Source organism: Pelobates fuscus, chromosome 9 (assembly GCF_036172605.1).
Source record: "Pelobates fuscus isolate aPelFus1 chromosome 9, aPelFus1.pri, whole genome shotgun sequence".
Taxonomy (NCBI): Eukaryota; Metazoa; Chordata; class Amphibia; order Anura; family Pelobatidae; genus Pelobates; species Pelobates fuscus.
Genome location: NC_086325.1, coordinates 89,701,673 through 89,714,371, shown reverse-complemented (window position 1 = coordinate 89,714,371; position 12,699 = coordinate 89,701,673). Strand labels below are relative to the sequence as shown.

Below are 12,699 nucleotides of genomic sequence, written 5' to 3'. Positions count from 1 at the left end.
TAACCCAGCCCTCCACTTGACAACTCCCTCCCCATGTAATACACCTTCTTTTCCCTGCCCATGTAATACACATTATTTCCCTTGCCCATGTAATATAACTTATTTCCCTGCCTATGTAATGCACATTCTTTCCCTGCCCATGTAATGCACATTCTTTTAGCTCTTCATGTAATACACCTTCTTTTCCCTGCCCATGTAATACACCCTCTTTTCCTTGCCTATAAAATAGACCTTCTTTTCCCTGCCTATGTAATATACCTTCTTTTAGCCCCCCATGCAATACAACTTCTTTTCCCTGCCCATGTAATACACCTTCTTTTAGCTCCCCATGCAATACAACTTCTTTTCCCTGCCCATGTAATACACCTTCTTTTAGTTTTCCATGTAATACACCTTCTTTTGGGTCCCCATGTAATACACCTTCTTTTCCCTGCCCATGTAATATGCCATCTTTTCCCTGCCCATGTAATACACCTTCTTTTAGCTCCCCATGTAATACACCTTTTTTACCTGCCCACCTAATACACCTTCTGTTCTCTCCCCATGTAATTTGCCACATCCCAAACCTTTTCTTCCCCATTTCACCATTCATGTCACACACACACATGTCCCTCCCTAAGTTACTAGTACACTCATTCCCATGTCATACCCTTTCTTTCCATTATTAAATTCACTTTTTTTTCTCCTTATGTCACCAGCCCACTCTTTTGTTTACGGCACATCTCCTTTTCTTTTCCATGTCACTTTTCCCCCCTTCATATCGCTAGTCTACTGCCTCTTTAGGCAAATCTACTCTCTCTCCATATCTCTTGGGCTCTCTTTAACAGTGACATTTAATTTGCCTTTTTCTTGCCTGTGTCATATCAGCCCACAAGCCTACTAATTTCACTGTTCTCATCCACACTGCTAACCTTCTCACCCACTCACTGCTAGCACCATTTGTACCAACGTGCCTCATATTTATAGGTGACTGTTGTAATTAAACTACCCACAGATCATCTTGAAGAGTCTCAGCTTAGAACACAAGCCATGCAGCAATGTGAGATTCTTTATAAAGTCATTAGGAAATAATATATGTTGCAGCCATAGAAGTCTGACTTCCACTGACCATAAGATTTTTTTATTTTTTTTATAGCATTTCAGAGATCCCATAATTTTGCAGGTCATCGGCGTAGCGTGGTAGAGAGTTTGGAAACCACACAGAGCCCACATGAAGAGCAGCCAATTCCTCAATGCTGTTTTAGGTCTCCAGAGACCTGCCAACAGATACAGAGTGAGTTTAAGGTCAAATCTGCCATTTTTGTTTGCTGAAGGAGTGTTCACTTACATGACAGATTTCAGATTGTTCAGTAATCTTTCTTTATACATCCTGCAAATGCGAAAATGTATTCCAGTTACCTAAAAAAAAGAGAGAACATTGTCCACGATTTTCAAATTAACTAAATTGGCAACAAAGCCTCATCTGTGCTACTTACTTGTAGTATGTTTAAACAGATATTATAGAACTTACGATATCAATGTATTCTTCTGATATTTCATTAAATAAATTGACAAGCCCAACAGAATGTTCTCTATTTTTGATGATGTACACGTACAAGGTTAAATGATAAATCTAAACCTTAGTTCCATCAGTTTTTTTACATTATACGCAACATGTGCAGTTATTGTTGAGGGAAGAAGATCATGGGAAAATAGTGCAACAGGTAGAAGGTTTCATTTTTAAGTTACAGCACCTTACAGTTACCCCATAATTTAGAATGATAATGTGTTTCATACATGTTTTATTTATTTTTTTACAATAGGTCCACTGGAAGAAGAAAGTCATGCAGTTTCAGACAAATCTTCCCCAAGTACCCGCGCGAAATGCAATGACTTAGGTGATCTTCAGCCATCTGTGGATCTGTGCCCTTTACCTCCTGCATCCATCAAACCTCACTATACTCGAAGTGTATCAGAGACGCAGCCATTGATCCGTAACTCTGGCTGTAGTGACTGCTTTTCGGGCTGCACTCCTACCTCAGATTCTAGCCAAGTAGTAGCAGAACAACTGTCTACAAAAACTCAGTCATGCGCCTCAGAGCAACAGCACTGGTCTCATGCTCCTGTTGAATGCACAGAACTTGATTTGCAGAACTTCTCGTCAGAGGTGGGATTTTCTGCAAGTGACCACACTGTGCCAAAGAACAGCCATGGTTCTCTGCCAGGTCCCAGCTCTCATACTTGTGTTAACATGGACATTACTCAAGATGGTGCCACCTCATCTACAAAGATAGAACAAAGATCGACATGTAGACACCTGTCTCATCAAATTACGGTAAGTATGTTAGGTGTGAATTTTGTGAACTTTTCTGAACCATAATTGTTGTAGGAAATGAATTTTCTGTTATGTTCTACAGCATAAATAAAGCTAAATAAAGTTTAAGATCTTTAGTTATACATGAATTAATTACTGTGGTACAGAAGCTAATTCAAATGGCTGTAGACCCGGAGATCTGAAACTCTGGCACGCCCGATATTAATGGCCTACAACTCCTAGAATTCTTTGAATGCAGTAGATGGCAGTAGAATCATGGGATTTTTATTTCAACCACATCTGGGAGGATGGCGTTTGAGATGCCTTTTGTAGAGCATGTGTTTCTGGATACTTTCATTCTAACAGTAATTATATAAAAGTCTCCATTTAGACATTTACACATTTAGCAAAGCAGACGTAGCTAAGGGGGAGGGCCTGATGCACAAAGGAGCAAAACATTTTAATTTTATTAAAACTAAATAGATTTAAATGTGAAGAAAAACACAACATGAATATGAGGCCAAAGGCTATAAAATGCATTTAATTTGCATTGATGTCCGGAGTGTAAAGGAACATTCAAACCTTAGGAATACAAACATGTATTCCTTATACAGGGGTGATTTAGATCATTGTGCTTCAAATCATGCTGTTTAATTTACCTTATTTCCCCTGACGCCTTTTCTTACTCAGAAAAGGCAACATTTGACTCTGCTAATCCTGTGGATATAGGCTTGTTGCCCCTGAGCCACTACATTAAGATGTAGTGGTTCTGGTGCTTAAAGTTTTAAGGACCAATGAAATGCCAGCGTTTTGTAACAGAAAGGATTTTGCATAGGTTTTTTGATTATTTCTTGTTCCTTAAGAGCTTAAACAGGAATTTTGATGGCAGTGAATACAGTATATCCCAAAACTAAGTACACCTTGGCAATCTTCTTATAGCCTAGGCCATCTTCATGCAGTATTTGTGAGATACTGTATAAATGATAATTAGAAACTATACATCAACAAACCCTCCAGTCAAATGTGCTGGAAACTGTCCAAAGGCAAGAAAACACATATTAGGATTTTAAAGGTACATAACAAAATGTTAGGGTGATTTAAGGTAACATTCTATAGTTCAACATATTGAGGAACAAAGCTTTATTGAAGACATTAGTAGGAATATGTATCCTAATTTAGAGGCATATTTTCATTACAGTTTTAATGTAATTACTCTCTGTACAGAATCCAAATACTCATTCCATTAATATTGTGGACCAATGCCAGAGAAAGACGTGTGTTATACTAGTATTTACCACTAGATGTCTCTCCATCTCTGTTTCCAACAGAAACAGTATCAATAGAAATTATTCAGCCGTCTCAGATAGACTTGTACTGTTAAATCAATGTATTTGTTTTCTGTACCAGTATAAGAAAGTCAGAGTTCTAAGAGCATCCTAAACAAAGCAGAGTCTTTTCTTTTATGCCTTTCTGCATCCTCTAGTTATATGGAATAGTGATGACGATATAGTATATTATATTTATCAGAGTTAACTTGCACATGTTATACTTAGAATGTTTGAATGTTTAATGAAAGGCTTGTACAATCTATATTCATACTCAGAATTGGCTTGCAAATGGTTACGTTTGTCCATTATACTTGGTTGATTGATCACTTATTATTTTGTAAGTTTACGTTGATAAAGTTATGATTTTCAGTAATGAATGTTTTTTTTTTTTTCAGACATGTCAAGATTTGGTGTCCAAGCTAAAGAATGTCACTTTAGGTAAGTGCGTTAATAACCTGAAAAGAACATAAGGTTAGCTTCCAGACTCTATTTTGTTGCCTGTATCACAGGCTTATTTGCTTAAGTGTTAATTTCCAAAAATTCAGAGTGACTTTAAAATGTAAAACAAAAACAATGAATTGAAAATAGAGCTGACTTTTTTACAATTTGGCTGATTTGACCTAAAATTTGAAATCCACTTAGAATTTTAGAAAATTCACAAGTACAGTGAATAATTCAGTTAAGTTCTGTCAGGAATTCTGGTTCTGTCCCAACATCTTGTTATGGCCCTTGTTGCTCCACATCTGAAGACATCATAAAAATGTCCCCAATCAGCGCAGTCAGTAGTAGGACTAATGCTAAATTAAACTACGGTACTTTATTTAACTTGTTCAGCAGTGCCCAGTAATCCAAATAGTCAAGGAAACATTATAACATTGGAAACACGTTAGATTTTTCCTTTAATAAATTGTATGAAGGGAAACAGGGACCCGAGATCTCCTTGCATCATATCCTTTGTAAGGAGTATAACTGAATATGATATTTGAAATGGTGCATTTAATTAATGTGCCAGTAGATAAAATGCACCTCATTGTTTACATGTGTACTGTAAATTTTATACTTTCTGCATGTCATTTTCATACATATACAAATATACATAAACATATACCTATACATTTGGATACACTTAATTTATGTAGTTTAAGCCCCTGAAAACCAGGTTTAAAAGAGGTGTACTTAAATGGTTGACTGACATTGTGTATACACACATTTACTCACTGTATTATTAACATTAAACAATAAAAAATATATGTATGTATGTATGTGTGTGTGTGTATATATATATATATATATATATTTATTATATACTAGGGATAGACCGATTATCGGTTTTACCGATATTATTGGCCGATATTCAGTATTTTCGGCAATATTGGTATCGGACAATATTGATACGGATATTGCCGATAATACCTCCTATTACCATGACTCATTACAAGCCCGGCGGTCCTGGGAGGGCCCACAGGAAGCTGTTTCTTACTTTTCTTGCAGCTCCCTAGTGCAAATCTCGCAAGTCCTGTGGCTGCAGAGCGTTGCCACGGGTTAACATGGCAACGCTCCGCGCGGCACTAAGGGCCGCGAGATTTACACTGGGAAGCTGGAGGAGCTGCAAGAAAGGTAAGAAACAGCTTCATGCGGGACCCCCAGTACTTAACAAGCCACTGGACCACCAGGGAATACTATATCCCCCCTCCCTGGTAAGAAGCAGGGAGGGGGGACTGAACAAACAAACAAAAAAAACATTTAAATATAAAAAAATAATAATAATTAAAGTAAAAAAGTGCCCCCCCCCCCATTTTACACAAATTACATCACTACACACACACACACACACTACATTATATACGCACCCACACACTGCATTATATACACACACACTACACAAAAACACACACACACACACTACTCAATATACACACACTACACAAACACACTGCATTATATACACACACACACAGACTACACAAACACACGCAAACACACACACACTGCATTATATACACACACACAATGCATTCACTTTACACACACTGCATTCACTATACACACACTACACAAACACACATTCTGCATTCACTATACACACACTACACAAACACACACACTCTGTATTCACTATATATACACACTACACAAATACTCACTGCATTCACTAAACACACTACACAAACACACTCTGCATTCACTATATATACACACACTACACAAACACTCACTGCATTCACTATATATACACACACTACACAAACACTCACTGCATTCACTATACACTACACAAACACACACACTCTGCATTCACTATATATATATATATATATATATACACACACAAACACACTCTGCATTCATTATACACACACACACACACACTACATAAATAAACACTGCATCCACTACAAACACACACAGCTCCCCTGTCTAAACACACTTCATCCACTACACGTGGCATGTATATTTTGTGCATTTACCTTTAGAATGAGTTTATTTCTTCAAAATGGTAAATGTACAGAATATCGGCAAGTTATCGGCTATCGGCCTGAAAGTTCACAGATTATCGGTATTGGCTCTAAAAAATCAATATCGGTCGATCTCTATTATATGCATCCTATTTTACCAACAAAAAATACCTTTTTTTACCCTGCAGGTTTACACATTTCTCAAATTCCGCATTCCCTGGTTTTGTCACTTGGACACCAACTGGACCAGTTCATACCAGGACAAAAGAACTTCAAGGACCTTGGCATATCATTGGGACTATCTACCCAGATAATTAATCACATGCAGGGATTTGAGGCCCTGCACACCCACCTCTCTACCAGATCTTCCTGCACGTTGCTGCAAATGGTGCAGACTCTACAGGACCTGGCACGTGTTGACGCACTTTCTGTAATTTGCAAGCATTTTGGCCTACAGTGAGGTCCTCAAGCGGTGGGTTTTACAGTGGTTTACTCTGTGGTAGGCAGAATGAACACCAGGATGCAAACAATACCTCGTTTTGCATGATATGTACCACTTCCTAAAGGTTTTCATTAATGCAGGTTATATTACTTCTGGAACATCTGTACTGATCAAACACTACATAGATGTTTTACAAATACAGTTTCTTCAAGGTAAAGGTTATGAATAGATTGGTGATTAATTAGGTGGCACATTATGAATTGGAATGTCATAAAAGCCAATTATCTAAAAGGAATCTGTACAGTGAAGCAGGGGCATGCTCAATTACATTTTTGGTTTGTCATAGGATATCCACCTTCAAGTGTATATTCTTTGTGTCCAGGTATGGTTGCAACTCCGCACATCATTGTAGTGGTGTATGAGAGAAGGTTTTTATTAATGTATAGTCCTATAAATATATACCACATAGGACTTTTACTTCTTTTACATTTTATGAACTGAACTTATCTGGGACAAATTAATTATGTGAATATTTATGTAATTTTTATTTTTTTTCTACTCTTAAGTTGGGAAAATGTTTTGTTAAGCAGCCTTGAAATATTGTAAAACACTATTTGGGTTTGTGTTATTTACAATATAGCTGCTTTAATTAGTCTTTACAATCTTATGCTGATATTGCATCATGATGAGCTTATTTATACTGTAAACATGGGGGGTATTTAAAAATATGTTTTTATTAATTTTGCCACTGGGCAAGCTGTGTTCTGCAGGTTACAGTGCACAGTTATGTTTCTGTAGTTAATATTTTATGTACCAGTTAATTCTATGTGTGTATTCTGTGTAAATAGCAGTATGATAAATGAACCTAAATCCACATTATTATGAGGATCACTGCATATGGTATTCCTTTGGCATTATTCTGGTGAGTTATGTACTGGAGGATGAGTCTGTTATTACTCAAGATTATGGGATTTTGTAGGTTAATGTCATAACACATGCAATGCTTATAGATGGACAGTAGAGGGAAGCAAAGCGTCCAGCATTAAAGGAGAAATTTCACTTCCCAGTTTGGTTAATATGATGTTTACATATCTCTATATTTAACAAATATGTGAGGTTTGAAAAATAAAATTATATGTAGCAATACACATATCATTATCTTGATAATGGGTCCCTTGATATTAGCTCCCTGTTAACCAATAAGCTTTACTAAACAATATTTCTATTTCTCCTAATTATTTGCAATGCTTGCCCTGGCTTTGCTTTGGGTTATGGTGTCATTTGATAACATCTTTAATATAAATTTAAGAGAAAAAGGAACATCTCATGAAAAAAAGGTGATATTCGGTGTTTTATTCAAAGGCGTTTTATTCAGAGGAGTGACAATTCATCTTTAAGGCCCAGAAAACTGTTCCAGAATAGTATGATATTTTTAATGTACTTGAAACAAAAAAAATCCAACTCTTGCTTTAATGACAAATATTTTCTTATTTATTCGGTGTGGAGGTATGCAATGCAACAGGCTATATAATAACTCATTTATTATGTATGCATTGTGGAGGTTGTAGACATTAACAGGGCTTTTCACTAAATTCAAAGTACATTTCAAATTTAATGTCAGGGTAGTTAGTCATACTGAAAGCATAGATGTCTTAGAGAATATTTCCATTGTGGCTATTTTAGCTATAAAGATGAAATTCGCTATGAATTCTCACTTTTGTGAATAACCCTTTATATAACTTAAAGGTGTGTGATGGAAGTGTTTTTAATTGACATGCTTAAAGTATGCCACCCCTTTGGTTAATATATTACCTTCCATGTCACATTTTACTTTATTCTATAAGTGGATAAAACTAGTAGCCAATTAATCTGAGTTTGTGCTAGAGCTTACATGTCTATCACTTAGACATAGTAGTAAAGTGTGATATTAAATTATCCATCACTTATCTAGTTTGACATTAAAGTAACATTTAATAGGACATGCTACGCACAATAACCACTACACGCCGCTGTAGTAGCTATGGTGGCAAGAGTCTTCTGGTGCCATCTGACCATGCATTGACACTAGCCCTGTGTTCCCTGACCACCTGCTGACAATCACCTTCATAGAGATATTGCAAAAGTATGTTTCCTGTCAATTTAGGCAATATTGATGACATCTGCTAAGACTGAATTTATTGGCTGAGAGTGTCAGGTGGTACTCACATCCAATTGATTCCATCCAAACGAAGACAAAAAATTATATTTCTAATGTAGAAAGAGAATTTCCAAATAGAAAAAATATAAGAATTGGTGTTCACAACAATTCCATCACTGTTCGTACCATAAAAATGAAAAATGTTATGTCACACCTGTGCAATATAGTAAAAAATATATTTCAACATACAGTGATATACTCCCACTCGGATAGGATCCGGTAAACTACGCGTTTTCTGACACCGTGCCAGGAGTGTTGAATTATATTTTTTTACTATATTGCAGAGATGTGTAAAACATTTTTTTTCATTTTTATGGAACCAGCAGTGATGGAATCCTTGTGAACACCAATTCTTATATTATACATATTTGAATCTGTTTTCTGAACTGACTTCATTGGTGAGTCACTGATTTTTGGAGGTCACTGTGGTATACTAAATGAGCCTTTTACATTTTGCTTGGGCCAGGAGGAATTATACTAGCAACAGTATGAGTAAGATATTTTTCACTTTTTATTTTTTCTACTTTGAAAGAGAATTTCAGCTTTAATGATACCTCTTAAGAGCGGTTGGGCTCACATAGAAACATAGAATGTGACCATTCATCTAGTCTGCCCGATTTTCTAAATACTTCCATTAGTCCCTGGCCTTATCTTATAGTTAGGATAGCCTTATGTCTATCCCACACATGCTTAAACTCCTTTACTGTGTTAACCTCTACCACTTCAGCTGGAAGGCTAGTCCATGCAACCACTACCCTCTCAGTAAAGTAATACTTCCTGATATTATTTTTAAACCTTTGCCACTCTAATTTAAAGGATCACTATAGGGTCAGGAACACAAACATGTATTCCTGACCCTATAGTGTTAACACCACCACCTAGCCCTCCTGGGCCCCCCATGCCTCCATAAATATAATACAAATCTTACTGTATTCAAGCCTAAAGCTGTAAACCTGCGTGCTGTTAGACTCAGAAAAACAAGCAGTCTGCTGACGTGGTAGCCTTATCCAATCACAGTGCTTCCCCATAGGATTGTCTGAGACTGACAAAGAGGCAGATCAGGGGCAGAGCCAGCATGATTCAAACACAGCCCTGGTCAATCAGCATCTCCTCATAGAGATGAATTGAATCAATTAATCTCTATCAGGAAAGTTCAGTGTCTGCATGATGGAGGCATAATATGCCTCCATCCACTCAGATCTGCTGTCAGCAGAGCACAGGGCAGCACTGTGCACAGCATCCTGTGATTCAGTATCTCCTCCCTCTGCATGCATATTATGCATATTATGCCTCCATCAACTCCGAAGTCCCTCTGGTTCACTCTGAGTGACTGCAACTGGAGGTGTTCCTAGCTTTCAATGTAAACACTGTATTTTCTCAGAAAATACAGTGTTCGCATGAGAAAGGCTGCAGGGAGCTATAGTTCTCACTATAGTTCTCACCTTTAAGACTGTCCTCTTGTGGTAGTTTTTCTTCTTTTAAATATGGTCTCCTCCTTTACTGTGTTGATTCCCTTTATGTATTTAAATGTTTCTATCATATCCCCCCTGTCTCGTCTTTCCTCCAAGCTATACATGTTAAGTTCCTTTAACCTTTCCTTGTAAAACATCCTCACACTCGCAAAGTACTCATATTTAGTGTGAAACTGTTCTGAAATAGTTTGACATGTAACCATGAAATGGCACCATTGAACTCTTGATATCACAACAAATACAGTGAGCTGTGACGCCTATAGTGCTTATGGTACTAAGTCGCCTCTTAAATGTTATGTTGGCATTATCCTTATTATCATAAGTAACATGCAGAATGCATGAATCTAATATTGTAACAGTATTGTATTAATCATTGCGTTGGATTTTGAGGTTTCTCTACACATTGAATTGTAACAAGTATGTAATTAAATTAGGTTAAAAAAAATATCCAAAATTAGGATATTCCATCACAAGTATTTTGGCTTAAAATATTTTGGTTTCAGTTATGTATAAATAATTGTTTACTAAAAAAAAACTTTAATGCCCTCACTGCTTGGTGGAAATTCGAATTTTGTTTTCAGTAAGCAATGAGGTTATTAAATGACACTCAAGACACTTTCTAGGTACCAAAACAACTGTTAGTTGTTTCTTTTGTTAAGTTTTGGCCTCATAATCATCCTGTATTTTTCTACACATTTAAATAGTTTAGAAAAAAAAAGTTTTTGCAGCTTTTTACAGCATTCCTTAACTTTAGGCATCCTCTAATTTTCACAAAACTTTCTTATTAGTAACTGACTTTAAGCAACTGCAGCCAGTAACTGCCGAGCGCGTCCGGTGAAATTGTGTATTCCCAAACAGCCTCTACCCACTAATAGTAACAACAGGCACATTACCGAATAGCTTCTTGTTTGTTAAAAGTAGCAATATACCTCCCAACTTCTGCCTCTTGTGAAGCAGAATTCCAGTGGGAGGGACAAAGGGGATGGGTCAGTGATGTGATTTGCATCACTGGCTCTACCCAAATTGGTGGACCCGCCCAGAAAGGGCGCGTCCCTGACTAGAATTACAAGGTCAGTCGTTAATGCATGCTAAGCTGCCTACCAATCAAAAAGGTCGGCCCATGCAGGGAGCACTGTTTTAGTGATCTTTACTGGGTTCTAATTTATGCCTTCCAACTGTCTTGCTTTCAGCGGAAATGTCATGATTTCTGGGTCCTATCCCACTTCAGTTCCCTAGTGTGCCGCATGTGGGGACCACAGGGACCTGTCCTGGGCAGCACAGGGTGAGTGCATCTTTAGTCTAGACATGGGTACTAGGACCATGCAGAGAGCACTTCGGCAGTGCATCTTGCATGGCCCCGAAAGCTGGGTACTAGCCATGCTGACCCACTGATTTTTCAGGGTGACCCCTCTTTATGGGCTTCGAGAATAGAAGCCCCATAGTCATGTCATCCCTTGCAGCCCTGCCCATCTGTCCCAATTCAACCCAATCAAATGTTGGTAGGTATGTCCTGAGGATAGCACAAGTGTGTCTCATAATGCGCCCATGCTATGCTTGTTAGGGAGAATTCCCTAGTGTGCCAGGACCCGAAAATCACTACTGTTCCACTAAAGTCTGAACAACTACTTGAACCGAGCCCTAGGATTCTATGGCTTACATAAGATTTTAAATCACATTTATTAGTTTTTTTCAATTAAAATTTTAAAATGCAGTACAGAGTCATGGGAAATAATATAGTGGGACAATAGGCCAAAAAACATGACTGTTCCATAATTATTATGACAGCTGTCAAATATGTGCTTGTCTGTCAAGTGCTTGGTTTACTGGAACCTGAAGACCTTTTTTTTTTTCCCCAGCAAAGTTACACATAAACTGCAATTTACTAACTGGGATAACTTTAATTGTGCAGAGTTTGTGCCAGTTTTGTAGTGAAAACAATACGTGCAATAATTGAAATACCTTTAATATCATTGACATATTTAGAAATAGTAGCCAATAACAGCAGTGTTTTTTTTTTTTTAAAACAGTATTTAGATAACCACTAACGAATCACAAATAAAGGATGAATTTACTTGAATATAAATAAAGCTGCCAAAATGATTTTTCCTATAAACGAACTGTGATATAGCTTTTATGCATCAGCTATGGGCTTTCCAAATCTAGCATTGATTTAAAGGAACACTGAGTATGGGTCCGTAGTTATGGTGCCAGAAGTGCACCTGCCCCCCCCCCCCCCCTCCCTTTCAGTTTAAGTTGTTATAACACAAGCTCTGAACCACTTAGCTCAGACAGAAAGGCTTGCAGCTCTCTGTAGGTGTAGTGGAGGCGGGGAGCAGCACCCAGTGGATCTCAGGAAAGAAGAATTAAAAAGTGGTTTGGCTACTTACAAAAACAGAGCACCATGGCACTGTAGTGGTTATGGTAATTGGAGAGTTACTTAAATATATATTTTTACCAATACAGTGTTGGGATATGCATTTCATTGGTGTCCTTTAATCAAATCATAAACCA

General features: G+C 37.4%; 1 protein-coding gene across 1 annotated transcript in view; it reads left to right on the top strand.

The window, feature by feature from the left end:
* The window catches only part of EDA2R (ectodysplasin A2 receptor), a 30,749-nt gene extending 24,165 nt beyond the window's left edge, over positions 1 to 6,584 (top strand). The window contains exons 7-10 of the mRNA XM_063430991.1: positions 1,136 to 1,273; positions 1,803 to 2,314; positions 4,017 to 4,059; positions 6,266 to 6,584. Of these exons, the coding sequence (XP_063287061.1) occupies positions 1,136 to 1,273; positions 1,803 to 2,314; positions 4,017 to 4,059; positions 6,266 to 6,537 (965 nt within the window). The 3' untranslated portion in view covers positions 6,538 to 6,584. The remainder of the gene's footprint in view (positions 1 to 1,135; positions 1,274 to 1,802; positions 2,315 to 4,016; positions 4,060 to 6,265) is intronic.
* Positions 6,585 to 12,699: the final 6,115 nt, after the last annotated feature.